The sequence below is a fragment of the Amphiura filiformis genome, chromosome 9 (assembly GCF_039555335.1).
Source record: "Amphiura filiformis chromosome 9, Afil_fr2py, whole genome shotgun sequence".
In the NCBI taxonomy this organism is placed as follows: Eukaryota; Metazoa; Echinodermata; class Ophiuroidea; order Amphilepidida; family Amphiuridae; genus Amphiura; species Amphiura filiformis.
The window spans coordinates 576,426-603,012 of record NC_092636.1 but is presented as its reverse complement, the minus strand read 5'-3'; the positions used below and the strand labels follow the sequence as shown (position 1 = coordinate 603,012).

At 38.0% G+C, this 26,587-nt stretch overlaps 1 protein-coding gene, 10 non-coding genes and 1 pseudogene across 11 annotated transcripts; 1 reads left to right on the top strand and 11 right to left on the bottom strand.

The window, feature by feature from the left end:
- The first annotated feature begins 1,758 nt into the window (after positions 1 to 1,758).
- Positions 1,759 to 3,747, top strand: LOC140160446 (uncharacterized). The gene has a single exon (XM_072183681.1). It carries the CDS (start codon positions 1,759 to 1,761, stop codon positions 3,745 to 3,747), a length of 1,989 nt encoding a protein of 662 aa, XP_072039782.1.
- Positions 3,748 to 11,021: 7,274 nt separating this feature from the next.
- Positions 11,022 to 11,134, bottom strand: LOC140161480 (5S ribosomal RNA; annotated as a pseudogene).
- A 1,425-nt stretch (positions 11,135 to 12,559) lies between these two features.
- LOC140161471 (5S ribosomal RNA) lies at positions 12,560 to 12,678 on the bottom strand. The gene has a single exon (XR_011860159.1). It is a non-coding gene; the product is annotated as a 5S ribosomal RNA (ribosomal RNA).
- A 1,423-nt stretch (positions 12,679 to 14,101) lies between these two features.
- LOC140161470 (5S ribosomal RNA) lies at positions 14,102 to 14,220 on the bottom strand. Its single transcript, XR_011860158.1, has one exon. It is a non-coding gene; the product is annotated as a 5S ribosomal RNA (ribosomal RNA).
- A 1,424-nt stretch (positions 14,221 to 15,644) lies between these two features.
- On the bottom strand, positions 15,645 to 15,763 carry LOC140161469 (5S ribosomal RNA). Its single transcript, XR_011860157.1, has one exon. It is a non-coding gene; the product is annotated as a 5S ribosomal RNA (ribosomal RNA).
- A 1,427-nt stretch (positions 15,764 to 17,190) lies between these two features.
- LOC140161468 (5S ribosomal RNA) lies at positions 17,191 to 17,309 on the bottom strand. The gene has a single exon (XR_011860156.1). It is a non-coding gene; the product is annotated as a 5S ribosomal RNA (ribosomal RNA).
- Positions 17,310 to 18,730: 1,421 nt separating this feature from the next.
- On the bottom strand, positions 18,731 to 18,849 carry LOC140161466 (5S ribosomal RNA). Its single transcript, XR_011860154.1, has one exon. It is a non-coding gene; the product is annotated as a 5S ribosomal RNA (ribosomal RNA).
- Positions 18,850 to 20,284: 1,435 nt separating this feature from the next.
- LOC140161465 (5S ribosomal RNA) lies at positions 20,285 to 20,403 on the bottom strand. The gene has a single exon (XR_011860153.1). It is a non-coding gene; the product is annotated as a 5S ribosomal RNA (ribosomal RNA).
- A 1,427-nt stretch (positions 20,404 to 21,830) lies between these two features.
- LOC140161464 (5S ribosomal RNA) lies at positions 21,831 to 21,949 on the bottom strand. Its single transcript, XR_011860152.1, has one exon. It is a non-coding gene; the product is annotated as a 5S ribosomal RNA (ribosomal RNA).
- A 1,427-nt stretch (positions 21,950 to 23,376) lies between these two features.
- LOC140161463 (5S ribosomal RNA) lies at positions 23,377 to 23,495 on the bottom strand. The gene has a single exon (XR_011860151.1). It is a non-coding gene; the product is annotated as a 5S ribosomal RNA (ribosomal RNA).
- Positions 23,496 to 24,922: 1,427 nt separating this feature from the next.
- On the bottom strand, positions 24,923 to 25,041 carry LOC140161462 (5S ribosomal RNA). Its single transcript, XR_011860150.1, has one exon. It is a non-coding gene; the product is annotated as a 5S ribosomal RNA (ribosomal RNA).
- Positions 25,042 to 26,464: 1,423 nt separating this feature from the next.
- Positions 26,465 to 26,583, bottom strand: LOC140161460 (5S ribosomal RNA). The gene has a single exon (XR_011860149.1). It is a non-coding gene; the product is annotated as a 5S ribosomal RNA (ribosomal RNA).
- Between the last annotated feature and the right edge of the window lie 4 nt (positions 26,584 to 26,587).

Below are 26,587 nucleotides of genomic sequence, written 5' to 3'. Positions count from 1 at the left end.
TGGGGTCACATGACTTAATGACCTCGTTTGTATTCATGACCTCATTAATATTCATGTTTGAAGAGTCTAAAACACGTCGTGGAGAATTTAATGATTCCCAAAGTGTCCAAACCCATAGAGCTAAAGCCAAAGTCCCAAGGTTACCATGTTTTGATGAAAACAAAGACAATATAGATGCATACTTAAATAGATTTGAAAGATATGCAACTGTTCAGGAATGGCGAAAGGAACATTGGGCAGTTAACTTGAGTGCTTTACTAACGGGTAAAAGTCTTGAAGTATATTATTCAATGAGTGAAACTCAAGCTAGCGATTATGACGTTTTGAAACTGGCTATCTTGAATAGATATGAATTGAATGAAGAGGGTTTCAGAAAGAAATTCAAGAATTGTAAACCTGAAGAAGGGGAATCTGGTGTACAATACGCTGCGCGTATTATCAAGTATTTTGACCGTTGGAGAGATCTTTCAATCTGTGAAAATTCAAAGGTAGGATTCATTGATTTCATAGTTCGGATCAATTCCTTCATAGTATTCCCAAAGACATGGCAATGTTCATTCGAGAAAGGGAACCCAAAGATATTGAGACAGTATCTGAACTTGCTGACCACTACTTAAAAGCTCATCATAGTTAGTGGGGTCCTTCTGGTGCACAGAAAGGTAAGAATACAAAACAGCCTTTTGTCAAAAAACCTTATAGTACCGTAGGATCTAAAACAGGTGAAACTTCAGGTGGTAAGTCAAATCAATATAGACAAGGCAAAGATCGACCTAAACCAAGAGGATCGGGTTGTTACATATGTGGAAGGTCGAATCACATTGCTCGAGACTGTTATAAGAGGCAACACTTAAATGCCCTATTTGGACAAGGTGAGGAAGAAGAGTCTAACAGTACAGATAGTTGTGGCGTAGTTGCATTTCTCATGATGACCGCAGATCAAAGTAACATGTTTCCTGGACACAATGTATATAGTATTGAGAATGGCCAGGAATTACCCGCAATGACAGCTGCATGCCACCCTCAACCAAAAAGTGAAAGGTATATTGTAGATGGACTAGTTGGAAAACGACAAGTCAAACTTCTACGTGATTCAGGTTGTGATGGTGTGGTGATAAAGAAGAGTCTGGTGAAGGAGTCACAGTTCACAGGTAAAGTAAAAACAGTTTTACTTATAGACAGAATGGTAAGACGTTTTCCCATAGCAGAAATCGAGATCGATACTCCATATTTTGTTGGTAAGGTGTTAGCATATGTTGTTGAAAACCCAGTATACCCACTAGTACTTGGAGAAACAGAAGGAGTCCGTGAACCAGCTGATCCAGATGTAACGTGGAAATTAGAAGAGAAGATCAACCAGAGGGACATAAAGACTGCAATACCTTCAGGTAAGTGTCCTCTGATCAAGAAGACTACCAGACATACTGACAGTACAGATAAGACAGAAGATAGAGAGAAGAAATCAGGTAAACCTAAAATACAAGTTCAAGTTGTTACAGAGAAAGAAGTTCATCAGTCAAGTTCCTATATTAAACCAAAAGTACGGGTAGACAGTGTTGAACAAGTCAATGAAGTGGAACCAGATGAGAAAGCTGACAAACACCAAAATGAAGTCGCACTTGTAGAAACGAGAAGCCAACGCCTAAATAAGGTAAAACAAATAAAGCCGTTGATTACTACTCCAGCAAATGAAGATCAGTAACAGCTGAACTACTGAAGAAAAAACAGCTTGAGGATCCAACATTATCTAAACCAAGAGAAATGGCAACAACGGGCGAAGTAAAAGAAGGTAAAAATGGTAGTAAAACCAAGTATATCTTAGATAAGGGTATCTTATACCGCGAATTTACTTCACCAAAAGTAGAATATGGAAATGTATTCCGTCAAGTTGTTGTGCCACTAACATATAGAAGACATGTACTCCAAATAGCACATGAGTCTATTTTAGGAGGACATCAAGGAGCTAAAAAGACTAGTCAAAAGGTAATGACAAACTTTTATTGGCCAGGTCTTGGAGCCGACATTCGTAGATATTGCCAATCATGTGACATGTGTCAAAGAACTATACCCAAGGGAAGAGTAAGTAGAGTGCCATTAGGCGACATGCCTATAATAGACACTCCCTTTGAGCGTGTAGCCGTTGACCTTGTAGGCCCTATCAAACCTGTAACAGATAGAGGTCACCGATATATTCTCGTACTCGTAGATTATGCCACGAGATATCCCGAGGCTATTCCACTCAAATCCATTGAAACTGAAGTGGTAGCTGAGGCATTACTTGACATGTACAGTAGGCTTGGTATTCCAAAACAAGTTCTCACAGACAGAGGAAGTCAATTTACTTCTAGAGTCATGCAAGAAGTAAACAGATTATTATCCATTAAGTCTCTCACCACAACGCCATATCATGCAATGTGTAATGGATTAGTAGAAAGGTACAATGGCGTCCTGAAGTCCGGTTTGAAGAAAATGTGTGAAGAAAGACCGAAGGATTGGGACAGATACATTTCACCATTACTATTCGCCTATCGTGAAACTCCTCAGTCGAGCACAGCATTTTCACCATTCGAGCTATTATATGGACGAGACGTTAGAGGACCAATGGCAATTCTTAGAGAACTGTGGACAGACCAAAGTAATGAGAGTGAAACCAAAACCACTTACCAGTACATCATTGATCTTCAAGATAGATTGGAGAAAACATGTCAACTAGCTCGGGAAGAGTTGCGTAAATCCAAAGAAAAGTATCGTCATCAATACAACAAGAAAGCTAGACTGAGATCGTTCAAGGAGGGAGATGAAGTCCTTCTTCTACTACCCACTGATCACAACAAATTGTTGATGCAATGGAAAGGTCCTTTCAAGATCACAAAGAAACTGAGTGTCATGAACTACCAAATAGACATGGGAAGCAGGAAACAAACATTCCATGCGAACTTGTTGAAAAGGTATTATCGACGAGAGCAAGACATTCCAGAATCAGAGGAGAAACTGGGAGCACTTTCAGTGATAGCATCAGCAGTCATAGAAGAGGAGAAAGATGATGAGGTTGCTGCACATGAACCTTTTAGCATGACTAATGAGGAGCTGCTGCATCTACCACCTCTGACACCGAAAGAAACGGAAAAGGATGTTAAAATGAGTCCTGAACTAGATGACTTTCAACAAAAGGAAGTTAAAAGGATATTAGGTAACTTCAAAGATGTTCTCACAGATATCCCTGGAAGAACCAATCTTGGAGAACATGTGATCCAGTTGACAGATGATGAACCAGTCAGATGTAAACCATATCCCATTCCTCATGCATTAAGGAAAGATGTACAGAAGGAAGTCGACATGATGTTGAGTATGGGTATCATCAGCAAGAGTACAAGTCCATATGCTTGTCCACTCACTATGGTAGTAAAACCTGATGGAACATACAGAGTATGTTGTGACACGCGACGGATTAATGCTAAGACAGAATTTGATGCAGAACCTGTTGCAGATCAGGAAGAGATCTTCTCACAAATTGCAGAAGATCACTACTTTTCGAAGATAGACCTGTCAAAAGGATACTGGCAGATTCCTATGGAGGAACAGTCCAAGAAGTATGCTACTTTCGTGACTCATAACGGTCTGTATAAATTTGAAGTCATGCCATTCGGATTAGTAAACAGCGCGGCAACATTTAGCCGAGTGATGAGAATCTTACTGCAAGGACTGGAAAAAGTCCACAACTACATTGATGATATTCTCATTCACACATAAACATGGGATGAACACATCAAGATAGTAAAGGAAATATTCCGAAGACTGAGAAGAGCAAATCTTACAGCACGTCCGTCAAAATGCTTCATTGGTTTCAGTGAATTGGAATTCTTAGGCCATATGGTTGGACGAGGAGTCATGAAGCCAAAACCGGACAAGGTCGAAGCAATCCAGAATGCTGTCAGGCCAGAGACCAAGACTCAACTCAGATCCTTCTTGGGACTGGCGGGATATTACAGGAAGTTCATACCAGACTTCTCAGCCATAGCATGCCCATTGACAGATTGCACCAAGAAAGGAGAACCTAACAAAATTAGATGGGGAAATCCTCAAGAAGAAGCTTTCAAAGCGCTGAAGTGTAAGTTGGCAAGCTCGCCAATACTGCATTTGCCGCACTTACAGAAGACATTCATTCTTCGTAGCGATGCGTCAGATAAGGGCATAGGGGCAGTATTGCTGCAGGAACACGCTGGTGAGAAATTTCCAGTAGCCTACATCAGCAAGAAGCTAACCAAATGTCAAAGAGCGTATTCCGTGATGGAAAAAGAATGTTTAGCCATTATTTGGGCTATTCTACGCTTCCAAGCATTTTTATATGGCCGCGAATTTGTGATCGAAACCGATCACCAACCACTGTCCTGCTTGAGAAAGTCAAAAGTTGCCAACGGAAGGATTATGCGGTGGGCTCTCGCACTCCAACCTTATAGGTACAGGCTGGAGGTGATCAAAGGAACTAAGAATGTAGGAGCTGACTACATGAGCCGCATCACCGATATCGATGTTGACACTTTGAGCAGCAGTCCGGTGAAAGGAATCAAGATATGTGTAGGTATTTTTGTGTAAATATATTTAAAATAACGGTGGAATTGGACACATAATAAGCAGAGGAGTATAGGAGAAGCTTAAGGTGAGTAAGCAATGTACATAGTAGGCCAAAACAGATAGGCAATTGTGTTCATGGTGTTTAGGCCACAAAACTAGTAAATTATGAATTTATAGGATTGTTTAGTACTTCAATTATAGGGTTGAAGCGTAAGCAAATTTTGACAAAATAAAATAAAATTTTGTGCGTGGCGCAAGGCAAAATCGCGTATATAAAATGATTAAAATGATTAAATGTAGGCCACAAAACTAGTAAATTATGAATTTATAGGATTGTTTAGTACTTCAATTAGGTTGAAGCGTAAGCAAATTTAAAAAAAAAAAATAAAATTTTGTGCGTGGCGCAAGGCAAAATCGCGTATATAAAATGAGGAACTGACTCAATCTTCCTAAATGGTGATTAAATGTATTACATACATTTATCTTAAGGGGGAAGTTAATTGTCACGTCAGATTTGAGTTTCGTGAAAATATTTAGCCATTAAATAATTTGTGCTATGCGTCCAAGAGTTGTATAGATTCAATGCCTATTGACCGTGTTCAGTCAAAAGCGAAATTGGAGCAACGAAACGGCGATCGGAAAAACTTCAGAACAATAAAAAGTAGATGTTCGGATGCGAATACCAATTGTTTAGTTTTGTACGGGAAAGGCCGAGGTTTCGAATCCCGCTGAATGATAGCGCGTGGATGACTGGGTGGGTCACTTGATCATTAACATCCAACGAGGAAAGACGTGGTTTTCAATCTATACCACCTCCCGAATAATCGGGTTTGATTTCAATGAGTCGCGTAAAGGCCACTAATACATACTATAATTGCATCCAAGCAAATTATACGAGAGTATGTACATAAATAATGGTTCCAATAAAGGTATTGGTACGAATGTAATTATGTGGTTGCGAGCTCAAGGGGTGCCGTCTAGAGGTCTTGCATCTGTGTTTGATGATGGCAGTACTAGTCGGGATTATGCACTTTCAGTTTCTCACGCGTTTGAACGGGAATTGGATTGCGTACTTTTTCGATGTCTAGTGAGCAAATTTCTTCAATATTTTGAGAAAATGATGTCAAATTTTCTATTCTATATTATTTGGTAATAATGTCTTTTGCCAATAGTATGTTTAAAGTTGTAATTTTGTGGTTTTGATCGCAAAGATCGGATATTTTCGTTCCCGATTCGAATTCTGAACCCTTCGCAAGGGCGCCGATTTCGGCAGAACTTTGACGATAATTTTGCCTTTTTTGACACTAAAATGCATTCGATCCTTAATTTTGTTTCAACCGAGTCTTAAATTAGCAAGCACAATAAGGTTGGTACCACTTTTATATACATTGATAAAATTTTAAAGATTTTTTTCAAGTTTCTAACCGGCGCAAATCGTTAAGTGTGTATTTCAAAAAAAAAAAAAAAATGGGAAATACGAGTCTGATGGACATATGTACGTCTTTCATGAGACTCAGCGAGTCTAGGCAGTACCGAGAAATTGACCACCGTGTGAGGGGAAGTCGTTCAAGTCACCATTTTTTCTGTTTGGATCCAATGTAAGTAAAATTTAATTTTATGAAAAATGTTATTATGTAAAGTGTGGTTTTCAGACATTTTGTCGCATATAAATGCAAGTGTAGCATGAAGATTATAAATATGCAAATTAGATGCAAATTAAGGGTGTGACATAATTTTGGAGGTTAACTACAAAAAGAATGAAGTTCATTTTAAGAGTGGTTTTTATTAAAATGACCATAAAGGTCAAAATCAATTTTGGACGGTCATAACAAAAAGAAAATGACCAAACATCTGTAGAAATATAATTTCTAAAAAGGAATTGTTGAGAAATTAAAGGTCGCCTTTTGAAACAAAATTAAGCATCAAAAGCTAGCACAACAAAAGTGCAATTGATTTTGAAAGGTTGTAAAAGGTTATTATAAATATGATTTTGATAATGTTTTTGTTTAAAAGAAAGTAAATAAATTGCCGGGAAAATATCGGCATAATTCTGAAAGTTTTATCAGAAAACTTTTCAGTCCATGTTTATGTTTTAAATTAAAAATATTAGTTAGGGGAAAAAGTTCACTTTGGTGACCACTCTCTGGCTAGTAAGGTTTGACGATTGATTCGTCTTCTATGGACCATTTAGAAAAAAATTAGCCACCATGTCCCTCGCGAAAATCCCGGCATTTTTCGCTAGAGGCCAAAATCCAAAATGGGCCGCCGCCACCATTTTGAAAATTTAAGATTTGAACCAGAGCACCTATACTCATGCACAAAGACACTTTTTCGGATATGTCGAGTACAAGGATTCCGATTCTGACATTAGTTTGACATTACGGCATCATTTTCACCCAGAAATCCAAGATGGTGGCCGGCACCATCTTGAAAAATTTAGTTTTGAACAAGAGGACCTAAAATCGTGTACAAAGACACTTTTTGGATAAGTCGACCACAAGGATTTCAAATTTGACATTACTTTGACATTACGAACTCATATTTACTCAGAAATCCAAGATGGTAGCCGCCGGCGCCATCTTGAAAAAAATAAGTTTTGAACCAGATTACCTAAAATCATGTACAAAGACACTTTTTCCGGTAAGTCGACCCCAAGAAATCCGAATCTGACATTAATTTGACGTTACAACATAATTTTTGCCCAGAAATCCAAGATGGCCCCATTTGGTAGAGCGTAAATGTGATTTTTGAATGAGAGCAGAAGCACAAGTGTGTCATTTCCGCCTTATCTGGGGTTCATGTCTCTTATATGGGGTTTAAACTGCCTTATCTTGGGTTTACATCCCTTATCTAGGGATAAGGCGCCTTATCTGTGGTTTAGACGGCCTTATCCTGGGTTTACGTTCCTTACCTGTGGCTAAGATGCCTTAACCTTAGCATATCGTAGTCTAAACCCAGATAATGCATATAAACCCCAGATAATGCGCCGTAACCCCAGATAAGCGACGCAGACCCCAGATAAAGCAGTCTAAACCCCAAATAAGGTGCCTTAACCCTTAATAAGGAACATAAACCACAGAAAAGGCATCGAAACCCCACATAAGGTGCCTTAACTCTAGATAAGGGTTGTTAACACCAGATAAGGGTCGTAAACCTCAGATAAGGCATCTAAACCCAAGATAAGGCGCCTTAACCCCAGATAAGAGACGTAAACTCAGATATGGCAGTCTAAACCCCAGATAAGGCGCCGTCAAGGGTTTACTTCTCTTATCTTAGGTTTATGTTCCTTATTTAGGGTTAAGGCACCTTATTTGGGGTTGGGACTGGTTTATCTGAGGTGTACGTCCCTTATCTGGGGTTACGGCGCCTTATTGGGGGTTTAGACTGCCATATCTGAGTTTACGTCTCTTATCTGGGGTTAAGGCGCCTTATCTTGGGTTTAGATGTCTTATCTGAGGTTTACGACCCTTATCTGGGGTTAACGACCCTTATCTAGAGTTAAGGCACCTTATGTGGGGTTTAGATGCCTTATCTTAGGTTTATGTTCCTCATTTAGGGTTAAAGCGCCTTATTTGGGGTTTTGACTGCTTTATCGGCGGTCTACGTCCCATATCTGGGGTTACGGCGCATTATCTGGGGTTTAGATGCCTTATCTGGGTTTAGACTGCGATATGCTAAGGTTAAGGCATCTTAGCCACAGGTAAGGAACGTAAACCCAGGATAAGGCCGTCTAAACCACAGATAAGGCGCCTTATCCCTAGATAAGGGATGTAAACCCAAGATAAGGCAGTTTAAACCCCATATAAGAGACATGAACCCCAGATAAGGCGGAAATGACACACTTGTGCTTCTGCTCTCATTCAAAAATCACATTTACGCTCTACCAAATGGGGCCATCTTGGATTTCTGGGCAAAAATTATGTTGTAACGTCAAATTAATGTCAGATTCGGATTTCTTGGGGTCGACTTACCGGAAAAAGTGTCTTTGTACACGATTTTAGGTAATCTGGTTCAAAACTTATTTTTTTTTCAAGATGATGCCGGCGGCCACCATCTTGGATTTCTGGGTAAATATGAGTTCGTAATGTCAAAGTAATGTCAAATTTGAAATCCTTGTGGTCGACTTATCCAAAAAGTGTCTTTGTACACGATTTTAGGTCCTCTTGTTCAAAACTAAATTTTTGAAGATGGTGCCGGCCACCATCTTGGATTTCTGGGTGAAAATGATGCCGTAATGTCAAACTAATGTCAGAATCGGAATCCTTGTACTCGACATATCCGAAAAGTGTCTTTGTGCATGATTATAGGTGCTCTGGTTCAAAACTTAAATTTTCAAAATGGTGGCGGTGGCCATTTTGGATTTTGGCCTCTAGCGAAAAATGCCGGGATTTTCGCGAGGGACATGGTGGCTAATTTTTTTCTAAATGGTCCATAGAAGACGAATCAATCGTCAAACCTTACTAGCCAGAGAGTGGTCACCAAAGTGAGCTTTTTCCCCTAACTATATGTATAAATCAAAAGAAGGCCTACAGAAATTTAGTATGTTTTCGGTCTTGTATTTTTCAATCTGTAGTCCACCGTTTTGTTCCTGTAATTATCTGATTATCCTGAGTTTGGAAAACCGGAAACAACTGGGGTCAAAGTCAAGTCTACATGAGGGTCAACTAGGTCAACTCAACATTTCATCTCAGAACTCTTCGCTACAATTTTATGAACTGTATTTCTCCGTAATTACAACGATCATTCAAGTCATCGCTTCAATGCATTTTCATACGCTGTATTCGCCTGCATGGTATTTATAAAATTATCAAAGATTCTTCGAAATCCATCGCTAATTATCGCGAATGTGTACAAGTAAATTAAGTTTGGGGTTTATATCAAAATTGTTAAAAATGTAGTACACTAAGGAAGGGAAAAGTATTTAAACAATAATCTTGGCGTTTACAATTTTTCATCAAAATTCACGTTTGGACTTAGAATATTTCTGAGATCAATTTTTCATCAAAATTCACGTTTGGACTTAGAATATTTCTGAGATCGATTGTCATCGACATTCATATTTGGACTTGCAATATTTTATAGTTGATTATTATTCAACAAAGATCCTATTTGTACTTTGAAAATATTTGTAATTTGAATTTTGGAATCAAAAGTGTTTGTACTTTGACAAATTTTGGAATGTTCATGAAGTAATTAATTAATCCAGGTCATTGTGGACTTAGTCCATTTTCATAACAAATTGTATTAGGAAATCAGTGTGATTCAATTAGATCATAAGCATAAGGTTATATCATCCGGTAACCAGTTTTCTGGTTAACTCTGTATTGTTTTTTTTTATTGATGGAGAAAAACTCAACGAATTATTATTATTATGAAATAAATTACTTGTAAATAATTTATAGTATACACTGGTCCGTCTGATTGTTTTTCCTAGTGTCTCTACTGAGCAATATTTGGGTTTTTTTATTGCACTTCGGTTGGGAGTGACACCCTCTTTTTACCAAACTTATCACGGGCGTGTGCGCGGACTACCGACGGGCGCAGTGCGGGCATCGGAAAGCATTACAGTGTGCATGTGACTAAGAGGTGCATCTCATCGGACCAGAACCAGGTAAGGCCTATAACCCATTATATTAGGCCCTATTGCGTTCATAATTCACATTTCTCCCGACTGATTTCATTACTTTATTAACGGCCTACATCCAGATACTGGGGGTATTTTCGGGGTCCTCCAAAGTAGCAGGGCACTCAGGGCTTGGAAGAGGCGAACGATGGGTTTCCAGATTATGGATAACGAAGTAAGCATCACAGCTACAAAACAGAGTTGTGTCAAGTTGGCTCTTGATCACTGAGAGACGCAGGCCAATATCATTGCAGTTTAAAAGGTCAGGGCAGGTATATGGGTAACGGGTGTTTGGTAATTAGAGATAGGCCTATTATGAGAATCACCCAACCCGAGAACCGCGAAATCTAGTTAATACTAATGAACGATGTAATTATGTAAATTGTGTAAATATGTAAGTATGTAAATAAAAAGATGTAAATATGTAATTATGTAAATAAAAAGATGTAAATATGTTTACTTTTGTGTTGAATTGTCTTCTTTTTGTGTGTTTTTCAAAACTTTATATAGGTAACAATCGTCCAACATATATGGAAAACATGAATTGCTACCCTTTTCTATATAAAGCTGTTGCTATAAATAAAATAAATAGTGGAAGACGTGCATTGCTATTTAAAAGATAGGCTTAAATTTTCAGCAGATCCGAAGCAGAAATAAGAGGTCCATAATGTAAGAACACATTAACTTAAAATCAGCCGAAATTAGCTCTAAAATCGGCTCACAGATGGACAAATTAGCCCTAAAATGGTAAAATTCAGCAAATGGTCTAGCGCCCTCTGGAAAATCACCAGATTTTGGTGATTCCTTAACCAGGATAAGCACTTGCAGGGGTCATCGCCCATTCCCAGGCGGTCTCCCATCCAAGTACTAACCGGGCCCGACGTTGCTTAACTTCGGTGATCGGACGAGAACCGGTGTATTCAACGTGGTATGGCCGTAGACATTTGAAGATGCGAATTTAGCTTACTTATAGCTACAGCATTGACCTTTCTTTCAATCGTTTCCGAAATACTGTGCACAAATTTGTAACATCTTCTCATGAAACTTACAAGTAACTCTAATCAAATTGTGCATGGTTCTGATGAGATTCCAGTCTTTTCATTTTAGGAACTATAATAAATCACGGGTTGCACGTCCGGTCAGCGTAAGTTTACCAAATTTAGCGCCACTTTCACAAAGTAAATTGGTCGTCTTTGGCAAGTCATGAGTAAAATAATTAGAAAAATGTATTATTCCGCCGATTTATCACTTTGGTTCGAGCTATCTTCAGTAGATAAAAAAAAAAAAAAAAAAAAACAAAAAACCTCGCACCACATAAAGCCAACACCCCTTGACACATTAACAAACAAACAAAGTGCGTCATTTTGCATTTTGCAATGGCAAGTCACGAATAAAATTAGAAACGTATTCCGCCGATTTACCACTTTGGTTCAGTAGATAGCAAAAAAAAAAAAAAAAAAAAGAAATAAATCGCAACACATAAAACCAACACCCCCTTGACATACTAACAAACAAACAAAAATTTAAGCAAACAAACAAACAAACAACATTTTGCATGTTAGATGTGACATGTTTTATTTATTTGATTTTGTACCTGAATCGCATTGACCATGTTGACTTTGTGTAGTCATACACGCACGAGCCAGCATCAAGCGCGTATGCGGTTGAAACAATGACTTCAGCTTACGCGTACGCATTACGCACGTGATACGCATTACAATAGTTATTGTCACCTGACAACAATCACAACAATCCCGGACAGCAGCTGTTTGTCAACACGTGTTTTGAAAATGTTCTGCTCTGTTCAGCTGCAGCTATAGATGATAGGCCTACTGAGATTTCACTCTCATCTAATTACGTCTCATTTATTTTTTCACCACAAGAAAATGCGTCTATAATAATGGGGAAAGGAGGAATTTCTACTTGAACAGTAATTGTTGAAGATGCCTGATCTTTGCAAGTACGTCGTACTCCATAAAAATAGTAAGTTTCAGTAGGATAACTACTTTTTTGTTGATTTGTTTTGATACTGATAAAATTGAAAATCACAGAATTTCAGTTGTGTTGTAGTTTGTTGAATTTATCTCACAATTACCAGTAGGCCTATTATAAAACCGTAAAAAGTTTTGGTCTCCCATGCAGCAGCTGACCACGATCGACTCAATGTTGTTGCTGTGTGGAGGCGCTCTGTGATCTGATAGGATAGCCATTAATTTTAAGTTGTTATGCCGTGGTGTTCCAGAAATTGAGGAAAAAAATCCCATTTTGAACAAAGCCGTTTTGTAGATAGAAAAAAATTCATCACAGCAGATAGAAGACACAAAAACGATCAAGAGTAAAAATAAAAAAGAAGGATCAGAATGCAAAAGTCTACAGCACCCGGTATTCCCAGGCGGTCTCCCATCCAAGTACTAACCGGGCCCGACGTTGCTTAACTTCGGTGATCGGACGAGAACCGGTGTATTCAACGTGGTATGGCCGTAGACATTTGAAGATGCGAATTTAGCTTACTTATAGCTACAGCATTGACCTTTCTTTCAATCGTTTCCGAAATACTGTGCACAAATTTGTAACATCTTCTCATGAAACTTACAAGTAACTCTAATCAAATTGTGCATGGTTCTGATGAGATTCCAGTCTTTTCATTTTAGGAACTATAATAAATCACGGGTTGCACGTCCGGTCAGCGTAAGTTTACCAAATTTAGCGCCACTTTCACAAAGTAAATTGGTCGTCTTTGGCAAGTCATGAGTAAAATAATTAGAAAAATGTATTATTCCGCCGATTTATCACTTTGGTTCGAGCTATCTTCAGTAGATAGCAAAAAAGAAAAAAAAAAACAAAAACCTCGCACCACATAAAGCCAACACCCTTGACACATTAACAAACAAACAAAGTGCGTCATTTTGCATTTTGCAATGGCAAGTCACGAATAAAATTAGAAACGTATTCCGCCGATTTACCACTTTGGTTCAGTAGATAGCAAAAAAAAAAAAAAAAAAAAAGAAATAAATGCACCAAATAAAACCAACACCCCTTGACATACTAACAAACAAACAAAAATTTAAGCAAACAAACAAACAAACAACATTTTGCATGTTAGATGTGACATGTTTTATTTATTTGATTTTGTACCTGAATCGCATTGACCATGTTGACTTTGTGTAGTCATACACGCACGAGCCAGCATCAAGCGCGTATGCGGTTGAAACAATGACTTCAGCTTACGCGTACGCATTACGCACGTGATACGCATTACAATAGTTATTGTCACCTGACAACAATCACAACAATCCCGGACAGCAGCTGTTTGTCAACACGTGTTTTGAAAATGTTCTGCTCTGTTCAGCTGCAGCTATAGATGATAGGCCTACTGAGATTTCACTCTCATCTAATTACGTCTCATTTATTTTTTCACCACAAGAAAATGCGTCTATAATAATGGGGAAAGGAGGAATTTCTACTTGAACAGTAATTGTTGAAGATGCCTGATCTTTGCAAGTACGTCGTACTCCATAAAAATAGTAAGTTTCAGTAGGATAACTACTTTTTTGTTGATTTGTTTTGATACTGATAAAATTGAAAATCACAGAATTTCAGTTGTGTTGTAGTTTGTTGAATTTATCTCACAATTACCAGTAGGCCTATTATAAAACCGTAAAAAGTTTTGGTCTCCCATGCAGCAGCTGACCACGATCGACTCAATGTTGTTGCTGTGTGGAGGCGCTCTGTGATCTGATAGGATAGCCATTAATTTTAAGTTGTTATGCCGTGGTGTTCCAGAAATTGAGGAAAAAAAATCCCATTTTGAACAAAGCCGTTTTGTAGATAGAAAAAAATTCATCACAGCAGATAGAAGACACAAAAACGATCAAGAGTAAAAAAAAAAAAGAAGGATCAGAATGCAAAAGTCTACAGCACCCGGTATTCCCAGGCGGTCTCCCATCCAAGTACTAACCGGGCCCGACGTTGCTTAACTTCGGTGATCGGACGAGAACCGGTGTATTCAACGTGGTATGGCCGTAGACATTTGAAGATGCGAATTTAGCTTACTTATAGCTACAGCATTGACCTTTCTTTCAATCGTTTCCGAAATACTGTGCACAAATTTGTAACATCTTCTCATGAAACTTACAAGTAACTCTAATCAAATTGTGCATGGTTCTGATGAGATTCCAGTCTTTTCATTTTAGGAACTATAATAAATCACGGGTTGCACGTCCGGTCAGCGTAAGTTTACCAAATTTAGCGCCACTTTCACAAAGTAAATTGGTCGTCTTTGGCAAGTCATGAGTAAAATAATTAGAAAAATGTATTATTCCGCCGATTTATCACTTTGGTTCGAGCTATCTTCAGTAGATAGCAAAAAAGAAAAAAAAAAAAAAAAAACCTCGCACCACATAAAGCCAACACCCCTTGACACATTAACAAACAAACAAAGTGCGTCATTTTGCATTTTGCAATGGCAAGTCACGAATAAAATTAGAAACGTATTCCGCCGATTTACCACTTTGGTTCAGTAGATAGCAAAAAAAAAAAAAAAAAAAAGAAATAAATCGCAACACATAAAACCAACACCCCTTGACATACTAACAAACAAACAAAAATTTAAGCAAACAAACAAACAAACAACATTTTGCATGTTAGATGTGACATGTTTTATTTATTTGATTTTGTACCTGAATCGCATTGACCATGTTGACTTTGTGTAGTCATACACGCACGAGCCAGCATCAAGCGCGTATGCGGTTGAAACAATGACTTCAGCTTACGCGTACGCATTACGCACGTGATACGCATTACAATAGTTATTGTCACCTGACAACAATCACAACAATCCCGGACAGCAGCTGTTTGTCAACACGTGTTTTGAAAATGTTCTGCTCTGTTCAGCTGCAGCTATAGATGATAGGCCTACTGAGATTTCACTCTCATCTAATTACGTCTCATTTATTTTTTCACCACAAGAAAATGCGTCTATAATAATGGGGAAAGGAGGAATTTCTACTTGAACAGTAATTGTTGAAGATGCCTGATCTTTGCAAGTACGTCGTACTCCATAAAAATAGTAAGTTTCAGTAGGATAACTACTTTTTGTTGATTTGTTTTGATACTGATAAAATTGAAAATCACAGAATTTCAGTTGTGTTGTAGTTTGTTGAATTTATCTCACAATTACCAGTAGGCCTATTATAAAACCGTAAAAAGTTTTGGTCTCCCATGCAGCAGCTGACCACGATCGACTCAATGTTGTTGCTGTGTGGAGGCGCTCTGTGATCTGATAGGATAGCCATTAATTTTAAGTTGTTATGCCGTGGTGTTCCAGAAATTGAGGAAAAAAAATCCCATTTTGAACAAAGCCGTTTTGTAGATAGAAAAAAATTCATCACAGCAGATAGAAGACACAAAAACGATCAAGAGTAAAAATAAAAAAGAAGGATCAGAATGCAAAAGTCTACAGCACCCGGTATTCCCAGGCGGTCTCCCATCCAAGTACTAACCGGGCCCGACGTTGCTTAACTTCGGTGATCGGACGAGAACCGGTGTATTCAACGTGGTATGGCCGTAGACATTTGAAGATGCGAATTTAGCTTACTTATAGCTACAGCATTGACCTTTCTTTCAATCGTTTCCGAAATACTGTGCACAAATTTGTAACATCTTCTCATGAAACTTACAAGTAACTCTAATCAAATTGTGCATGGTTCTGATGAGATTCCAGTCTTTTCATTTTAGGAACTATAATAAATCACGGGTTGCACGTCCGGTCAGCGTAAGTTTACCAAATTTAGCGCCACTTTCACAAAGTAAATTGGTCGTCTTTGGCAAGTCATGAGTAAAATAATTAGAAAAATGTATTATTCCGCCGATTTATCACTTTGGTTCGAGCTATCTTCAGTAGATAGCAAAAAAGAAAAAAACAAAAACAAAAAACCTCGCACCACATAAAGCCAACACCCCTTGACACATTAACAAACAAACAAAGTGCGTCATTTTGCATTTTGCAATGGCAAGTCACGAATAAAATTAGAAACGTATTCCGCCGATTTACCACTTTGGTTCAGTAGATAGCAAAAAAAAAAAAAAAAAAAAAGAAATAAATCGCAACACATAAAACCAACACCCCTTGACATACTAACAAACAAACAAAAATTTAAGCAAACAAACAAACAAACAACATTTTGCATGTTAGATGTGACATGTTTTATTTATTTGATTTTGTACCTGAATCGCATTGACCATGTTGACTTTGTGTAGTCATACACGCACGAGCCAGCATCAAGCGCGTATGCGGTTGAAACAATGACTTCAGCTTACGCGTACGCATTACGCACGTGATACGCATTACAATAGTTATTGTCACCTGACAACAATCACAACAATCCCGGACAGCAGCTGTTTGTCAACACGTGTTTTGAAAATGTTCTGCTCTGTTCAGCTGCAGCTATAGATGATAGGCCTACTGAGATTTCACTCTCATCTAATTACGTCTCATTTATTTTTTCACCACAAGAAAATGCGTCTATAATAATGGGGAAAGGAGGAATTTCTACTTGAACAGTAATTGTTGAAGATGCCTGATCTTTGCAAGTACGTCGTACTCCATAAAAATAGTAAGTTTCAGTAGGATAACTACTTTTTTGTTGATTTGTTTTGATACTGATAAAATTGAAAATCACAGAATTTCAGTTGTGTTGTAGTTTGTTGAATTTATCTCACAATTACCAGTAGGCCTATTATAAAACCGTAAAAAGTTTTGGTCTCCCATGCAGCAGCTGACCACGATCGACTCAATGTTGTTGCTGTGTGGAGGCGCTCTGTGATCTGATAGGATAGCCATTAATTTTAAGTTGTTATGCCGTGGTGTTCCAGAAATTGAGGAAAAAAAATCCCATTTTGAACAAAGCCGTTTTGTAGATAGAAAAAAATTCATCACAGCAGATAGAGGACACAAAAACGATCAAGAGTAAAAATAAAAAAGAAGGATCAGAATGCAAAGTCTACAGCACCCGGTATTCCCAGGCGGTCTCCCATCCAAGTACTAACCGGGCCCGACGTTGCTTAACTTCGGTGATCGGACGAGAACCGGTGTATTCAACGTGGTATGGCCGTAGACATTTGAAGATGCGAATTTAGCTTACTTATAGCTACAGCATTGACCTTTCTTTCAATCGTTTCCGAAATACTGTGCACAAATTTGTAACATCTTCTCATGAAACTTACAAGTAACTCTAATCAAATTGTGCATGGTTCTGATGAGATTCCAGTCTTTTCATTTTAGGAACTATAATAAATCACGGGTTGCACGTCCGGTCAGCGTAAGTTTACCAAATTTAGCGCCACTTTCACAAAGTAAATTGGTCGTCTTTGGCAAGTCATGAGTAAAATAATTAGAAAATGTATTATTCCGCCGATTTATCACTTTGGTTCGAGCTATCTTCAGTAGATAGCAAAAAGAAAAAACAAAAAAAAAACCTCGCACCACATAAAGCCAACACCCCTTGACACATTAACAAACAAACAAAGTGCGTCATTTTGCATTTTGCAATGGCAAGTCACGAATAAAATTAGAAACGTATTCCGCCGATTTACCACTTTGGTTCAGTAGATAGCAAAAAAAAAAAAAAAAAAAAAAATAAATCGCAACACATAAAACCAACACCCCTTGACATACTAACAAACAAACAAAAATTTAAGCAAACAAACAAACAAACAACATTTTGCATGTTAGATGTGACATGTTTTATTTATTTGATTTTGTACCTGAATCGCATTGACCATGTTGACTTTGTGTAGTCATACACGCACGAGCCAGCATCAAGCGCGTATGCGGTTGAAACAATGACTTCAGCTTACGCGTACGCATTACGCACGTGATACGCATTACAATAGTTATTGTCACCTGACAACAATCACAACAATCCCGGACAGCAGCTGTTTGTCAACACGTGTTTTGAAAATGTTCTGCTCTGTTCAGCTGCAGCTATAGATGATAGGCCTACTGAGATTTCACTCTCATCTAATTACGTCTCATTTATTTTTTCACCACAAGAAAATGCGTCTATAATAATGGGGAAAGGAGGAATTTCTACTTGAACAGTAATTGTTGAAGATGCCTGATCTTTGCAAGTACGTCGTACTCCATAAAAATAGTAAGTTTCAGTAGGATAACTACTTTTTTGTTGATTTGTTTTGATACTGATAAAATTGAAAATCACAGAATTTCAGTTGTGTTGTAGTTTGTTGAATTTATCTCACAATTACCAGTAGGCCTATTATAAAACCGTAAAAAGTTTTGGTCTCCCATGCAGCAGCTGACCACGATCGACTCAATGTTGTTGCTGTGTGGAGGCGCTCTGTGATCTGATAGGATAGCCATTAATTTTAAGTTGTTATGCCGTGGTGTTCCAGAAATTGAGGAAAAAAATCCCATTTTGAACAGAGCCGTTTTGTAGATAGAAAAAAATTTCATCACAGCAGATAGAGGACACAAAAACGATCAAGAGTAAAAATAAAAAAGAAGGATCAGAATGCAAAAGTCTACAGCACCCGGTATTCCCAGGCGGTCTCCCATCCAAGTACTAACCGGGCCCGACGTTGCTTAACTTCGGTGATCGGACGAGAACCGGTGTATTCAACGTGGTATGGCCGTAGACATTTGAAGATGCGAATTTAGCTTACTTATAGCTACAGCATTGACCTTTCTTTCAATCGTTTCCGAAATACTGTGCACAAATTTGTAACATCTTCTCATGAAACTTACAAGTAACTCTAATCAAATTGTGCATGGTTCTGATGAGATTCCAGTCTTTTCATTTTAGGAACTATAATAAATCACGGGTTGCACGTCCGGTCAGCGTAAGTTTACCAAATTTAGCGCCACTTTCACAAAGTAAATTGGTCGTCTTTGGCAAGTCATGAGTAAAATAATTAGAAAAATGTATTATTCCGCCGATTTATCACTTTGGTTCGAGCTATCTTCAGTAGATAGCAAAAAAGAAAAAAAAACAAACAAAAAACCTCGCACCACATAAAGCCAACACCCCTTGACACATTAACAAACAAACAAAGTGCGTCATTTTGCATTTTGCAATGGCAAGTCACGAATAAAATTAGAAACGTATTCCGCCGATTTACCACTTTGGTTCAGTAGATAGCAAAAAAAAAAAAAAAAAAAAAAAAAAATAAATCGCAACACATAAAACCAACAAACCCAAAACATACTAACAAACAAACAAAAATTTAAGCAAACAAACAAACAAACAACATTTTGCATGTTAGATGTGACATGTTTTATTTATTTGATTTTGTACCTGAATCGCATTGACCATGTTGACTTTGTGTAGTCATACACGCACGAGCCAGCATCAAGCGCGTATGCGGTTCAGCTTAACGTATGACTTCAGCTTACGCGTACGCATTACGCACGTGATACGCATTACAATAGTTATTGTCACCTGACAACAATCACAACAATCCCGGACAGCAGTTTGTCAACACGTGTTTTGAAAATGTTCTGCTCTGTTCAGCTGCAGCTATAGATGATAGGCCTACTGAGATTTCACTCTCATCTAATTACGTCTCATTTATTTTTTCACCACAAGAAAATGCGTCTATAATAATGGGGAAAGGAGGAATTTCTACTTGAACAGTAATTGTTGAAGATGCCTGATCTTTGCAAGTACGTCGTACTCCATAAAAATAGTAAGTTTCAGTAGGATAACTACTTTTTTGTTGATTTGTTTTGATAGGCCTACTGATAAAATTGAAAATCACAGAATTTCAGTTGTGTTGTAGTTTGTTGAATTTATCTCACAATTACCAGTAGGCCTATTATAAAACCGTAAAAAGTGTTGGTCTCCCATGCAGCAGCTGACCACGATCGACTCAATGTTGTTGCTGTGTGTGAGGCGCTCTGTGATCTGATAGCCATTAATTTTAAGTTGTTATGCCGTGGTGTTCCAGAAATTGAGAAAAAAAAATCCCATTTTGAACAAAGCCGTTTTGTAGATAGAAAAAAATTCATCACAGCAGATAGAGGACACAAAAACGATCAAGAGTAAAAATAAAAAAGAAGGATCAGAATGCAAAAGTCTACAGCACCCGGTATTCCCAGGCGGTCTCCCATCCAAGTACTAACCGGGCCCGACGTTGCTTAACTTCGGTGATCGGACGAGAACCGGTGTATTCAACGTGGTATGGCCGTAGACATTTGAAGATGCGAATTTAGCTTACTTATAGCTACAGCATTGACCTTTCTTTCAATCGTTTCCGAAATACTGTGCACAAATTTGTAACATCTTCTCATGAAACTTACAAGTAACTCTAATCAAATTGTGCATGGTTCTGATGAGATTCCAGTCTTTTCATTTTAGGAACTATAATAAATCACGGGTTGCACGTCCGGTCAGCGTAAGTTTACCAAATTTAGCGCCACTTTCACAAAGTAAATTGGTCGTCTTTGGCAAGTCATGAGTAAAATAATTAGAAAAATGTATTATTCCGCCGATTTATCACTTTGGTTCGAGCTATCTTCAGTAGATAGCAAAAAAAGAAAAAAACAAACAAAAAACCTCGCACCACATAAAGCCAACACCCCTTGACACATTAACAAACAAACAAAGTGCGTCATTTTGCATTTTGCAATGGCAAGTCACGAATAAAATTAGAAACGTATTCCGCCGATTTACCACTTTGGTTCAGTAGATAGCAAAAAAAAAAAAAAAAAAAAGAAGAAATAAATCGCAACACATAAAACCAACACCCCCTTGACATACTAACAAACAAACAAAAATTTAAGCAAACAAACAAACAAACAACATTTTGCATGTTAGATGTGACATGTTTTATTTATTTGATTTTGTACCTGAATCGCATTGACCATGTTGACTTTGTGTAGTCATACACGCACGAGCCAGCATCAAGCGCGTATGCGGTTGAAACAATGACTTCAGCTTACGCGTACGCATTACGCACGTGATACGCATTACAATAGTTATTGTCACCTGACAACAATCACAACAATCCCGGACAGCAGCTGTTTGTCAACACGTGTTTTGAAAATGTTCTGCTCTGTTCAGCTGCAGCTATAGATGATAGGCCTACTGAGATTTCACTCTCATCTAATTACGTCTCATTTATTTTTTCACCACAAGAAAATGCGTCTATAATAATGGGGAAAGGAGGAATTTCTACTTGAACAGTAATTGTTGAAGATGCCTGATCTTTGCAAGTACGTCGTACTCCATAAAAATAGTAAGTTTCAGTAGGATAACTACTTTTTTGTTGATTTGTTTTGATAGGCCTACTGATAAAATTGAAAATCACAGAATTTCAGTTGTGTTGTAGTTTGTTGAATTTATCTCACAATTACCAGTAGGCCTATTATAAAACCGTAAAAAGTGTTGGTCTCCCATGCAGCAGCTGACCACGATCGACTCAATGTTGTTGCTGTGTGGAGGCGCTCTGTGATCTGATAGCCATTAATTTTAAGTTGTTATGCCGTGGTGTTCCAGAAATTGAGAAAAAAATCCCATTTTGAACAAAGCCGTTTTGTAGATAGAAAAAAATTCATCACAGCAGATAGAGGACACAAAAACGATCAAGAGTAAAAAAAAAAAGAAGGATCAGAATGCAAAGTCTACAGCACCCGGTATTCCCAGGCGGTCTCCCATCCAAGTACTAACCGGGCCCGACGTTGCTTAACTTCGGTGATCGGACGAGAACCGGTGTATTCAACGTGGTATGGCCGTAGACATTTGAAGATGCGAATTTAGCTTACTTATAGCTACAGCATTGACCTTTCTTTCAATCGTTTCCGAAATACTGTGCACAAATTTGTAACATCTTCTCATGAAACTTACAAGTAACTCTAATCAAATTGTGCATGGTTCTGATGAGATTCCAGTCTTTTCATTTTAGGAACTATAATAAATCACGGGTTGCACGTCCGGTCAGCGTAAGTTTACCAAATTTAGCGCCACTTTCACAAAGTAAATTGGTCGTCTTTGGCAAGTCATGAGTAAAATAATTAGAAAAATGTATTATTCCGCCGATTTATCACTTTGGTTCGAGCTATCTTCAGTAGATAGCAAAAAAAAAAAAAACAAACAAAAAACCTCGCACCACATAAAGCCAACACCCCTTGACACATTAACAAACAAACAAAGTGCGTCATTTTGCATTTTGCAATGGCAAGTCACGAATAAAATTAGAAACGTATTCCGCCGATTTACCACTTTGGTTCAGTAGATAGCAAAAAAAAAAAAAAAAAAAAAGAAGAAATAAATCGCAACACATAAAACCAACACCCCTTGACATACTAACAAACAAACAAAAATTTAAGCAAACAAACAAACAAACAACATTTTGCATGTTAGATGTGACATGTTTTATTTATTTGATTTTGTACCTGAATCGCATTGACCATGTTGACTTTGTGTAGTCATACACGCACGAGCCAGCATCAAGCGCGTATGCGGTTGAAACAATGACTTCAGCTTACGCGTACGCATTACGCACGTGATACGCATTACAATAGTTATTGTCACCTGACAACAATCACAACAATCCCGGACAGCAGTTTGTCAACACGTGTTTTGAAAATGTTCTGCTCTGTTCAGCTGCAGCTATAGATGATAGGCCTACTGAGATTTCACTCTCATCTAATTACGTCTCATTTATTTTTTCACCACAAGAAAATGCGTCTATAATAATGGGGAAAGGAGGAATTTCTACTTGAACAGTAATTGTTGAAGATGCCTGATCTTTGCAAGTACGTCGTACTCCATAAAAATAGTAAGTTTCAGTAGGATAACTACTTTTTTGTTGATTTGTTTTGATAGGCCTACTGATAAAATTGAAAATCACAGAATTTCAGTTGTGTTGTAGTTTGTTGAATTTATCTCACAATTACCAGTAGGCCTATTATAAAACAGAAAAAGTGTTGGTCTCCCATGCAGCAGCTGACCACGATCGACTCAATGTTGTTGCTGTGTGGAGGCGCTCTGTGATCTGATAGCCATTAATTTTAAGTTGTTATGCCGTGGTGTTCCAGAAATTGAGAAAAAAAAATCCCATTTTGAACAAAGCCGTTTTGTAGATAGAAAAAAATTCATCACAGCAGATAGAGGACACAAAAACGATCAAGAGTAAAAATAAAAAAAGAAGGATCAGAATGCAAAAGTCTACAGCACCCGGTATTCCCAGGCGGTCTCCCATCCAAGTACTAACCGGGCCCGACGTTGCTTAACTTCGGTGATCGGACGAGAACCGGTGTATTCAACGTGGTATGGCCGTAGACATTTGAAGATGCGAATTTAGCTTACTTATAGCTACAGCATTGACCTTTCTTTCAATCGTTTCCGAAATACTGTGCACAAATTTGTAACATCTTCTCAGAAACTTACAAGTAACTCTAATCAAATTGTGCATGGTTCTGATGAGATTCCAGTCTTTTCATTTTAGGAACTATAATAAATCACGGGTTGCACGTCCGGTCAGCGTAAGTTTACCAAATTTAGCGCCACTTTCACAAAGTAAATTGGTCGTCTTTGGCAAGTCATGAGTAAAATAATTAGAAAAATGTATTATTCCGCCGATTTATCACTTTGGTTCGAGCTATCTTCAGTAGATAGCAAAAAAGAAAAAAAAAAAACAAAAACCTCGCACCACATAAAGCCAACACCCCTTGACACATTAACAAACAAACAAAGTGCGTCATTTTGCATTTTGCAATGGCAAGTCACGAATAAAATTAGAAACGTATTCCGCCGATTTACCACTTTGGTTCAGTAGATAGCAAAAAAATAAAAAAAAAAAAAAAGAAGAAATAAATCGCAACACATAAAACCAACACCCCCTTGACATACTAACAAACAAACAAAAATTTAAGCAAACAAACAAACAAACAACATTTTGCATGTTAGATGTGACATGTTTTATTTATTTGATTTTGTACCTGAATCGCATTGACCATGTTGACTTTGTGTAGTCATACACGCACGAGCCAGCATCAAGCGCGTATGCGGTTGAAACAATGACTTCAGCTTACGCGTACGCATTACGCACGTGATACGCATTACAATAGTTATTGTCACCTGACAACAATCACAACAATCCCGGACAGCAGTTTGTCAACACGTGTTTTGAAAATGTTCTGCTCTGTTCAGCTGCAGCTATAGATGATAGGCCTACTGAGATTTCACTCTCATCTAATTACGTCTCATTTATTTTTTCACCACAAGAAAATGCGTCTATAATAATGGGGAAAGGAGGAATTTCTACTTGAACAGTAATTGTTGAAGATGCCTGATCTTTGCAAGTACGTCGTACTCCATAAAAATAGTAAGTTTCAGTAGGATAACTACTTTTTTGTTGATTTGTTTTGATAGGCCTACTGATAAAATTGAAAATCACAGAATTTCAGTTGTGTTGTAGTTTGTTGAATTTATCTCACAATTACCAGTAGGCCTATTATAAAACCGTAAAAAGTGTTGGTCTCCCATGCAGCAGCTGACCACGATCGACTCAATGTTGTTGCTGTGTGGAGGCGCTCTGTGATCTGATAGCCATTAATTTTAAGTTGTTATGCCGTGGTGTTCCAGAAATTGAGAAAAAAAATCCCATTTTGAACAAAGCCGTTTTGTAGATAGAAAAAATTCATCACAGCAGATAGAGGACACAAAAACGATCAAGAGTAAAAATCAAACAGAAGGATCAGAATGCAAAAGTCTACAGCACCCGGTATTCCCAGGCGGTCTCCCATCCAAGTACTAACCGGGCCCGACGTTGCTTAACTTCGGTGATCGGACGAGAACCGGTGTATTCAACGTGGTATGGCCGTAGACATTTGAAGATGCGAATTTAGCTTACTTATAGCTACAGCATTGACCTTTCTTTCAATCGTTTCCGAAATACTGTGCACAAATTTGTAACATCTTCTCATGAAACTTACAAGTAACTCTAATCAAATTGTGCATGGTTCTGATGAGATTCCAGTCTTTTCATTTTAGGAACTATAATAAATCACGGGTTGCACGTCCGGTCAGCGTAAGTTTACCAAATTTAGCGCCACTTTCACAAAGTAAATTGGTCGTCTTTGGCAAGTCATGAGTAAAATAATTAGAAAAATGTATTATTCCGCCGATTTATCACTTTGGTTCGAGCTATCTTCAGTAGATAGCAAAAAAGAAAAAAACAAACAAAAAACCTCGCACCACATAAAGCCAACACCCCTTGACACATTAACAAACAAACAAAGTGCGTCATTTTGCATTTTGCAATGGCAAGTCACGAATAAAATTAGAAACGTATTCCGCCGATTTACCACTTTGGTTCAGTAGATAGCAAAAAAAAAAAAAAAAAAAAGAAGAAATAAATCGCAACACATAAAACCAACACTTGACATACTAACAAACAAACAAAAATTTAAGCAAACAAACAAACAAACAACATTTTGCATGTTAGATGTGACATGTTTTATTTATTTGATTTTGTACCTGAATCGCATTGACCATGTTGACTTTGTGTAGTCATACACGCACGAGCCAGCATCAAGCGCGTATGCGGTTGAAACAATGACTTCAGCTTACGCGTACGCATTACGCACGTGATACGCATTACAATAGTTATTGTCACCTGACAACAATCACAACAATCCCGGACAGCAGTTTGTCAACACGTGTTTTGAAAATGTTCTGCTCTGTTCAGCTGCAGCTATAGATGATAGGCCTACTGAGATTTCACTCTCATCTAATTACGTCTCATTTATTTTTTCACCACAAGAAAATGCGTCTATAATAATGGGGAAAGGAGGAATTTCTACTTGAACAGTAATTGTTGAAGATGCCTGATCTTTGCAAGTACGTCGTACTCCATAAAAATAGTAAGTTTCAGTAGGATAACTACTTTTTTTGTTGATTTGTTTTGATAGGCCTACTGATAAAATTGAAAATCACAGAATTTCAGTTGTGTTGTAGTTTGTTGAATTTATCTCACAATTACCAGTAGGCCTATTATAAAACCGTAAAAAGTGTTGGTCTCCCATGCAGCAGCTGACCACGATCGACTCAATGTTGTTGCTGTGTGGAGGCGCTCTGTGATCTGATAGCCATTAATTTTAAGTTGTTATGCCGTGGTGTTCCAGAAATTGAGAAAAAAAAATCCCATTTTGAACAAAGCCGTTTTGTAGATAGAAAAAAATTAATCACAGCAGATAGAGGACACAAAAACGATCAAGAGTAAAAATAAAAAAGAAGGATCAGAATGCAAAGTCTACAGCACCCGGTATTCCCAGGCGGTCTCCCATCCAAGTACTAACCGGGCCCGACGTTGCTTAACTTCGGTGATCGGACGAGAACCGGTGTATTCAACGTGGTATGGCCGTAGACATTT

Bases quoted from the DNA above. Each gene is read 5' to 3' on its own strand.
- LOC140160446 (XM_072183681.1), top strand. From the start codon at position 1,759: ATGGCAACAACGGGCGAAGTAAAAGAAGGTAAAAATGGTAGTAAAACC.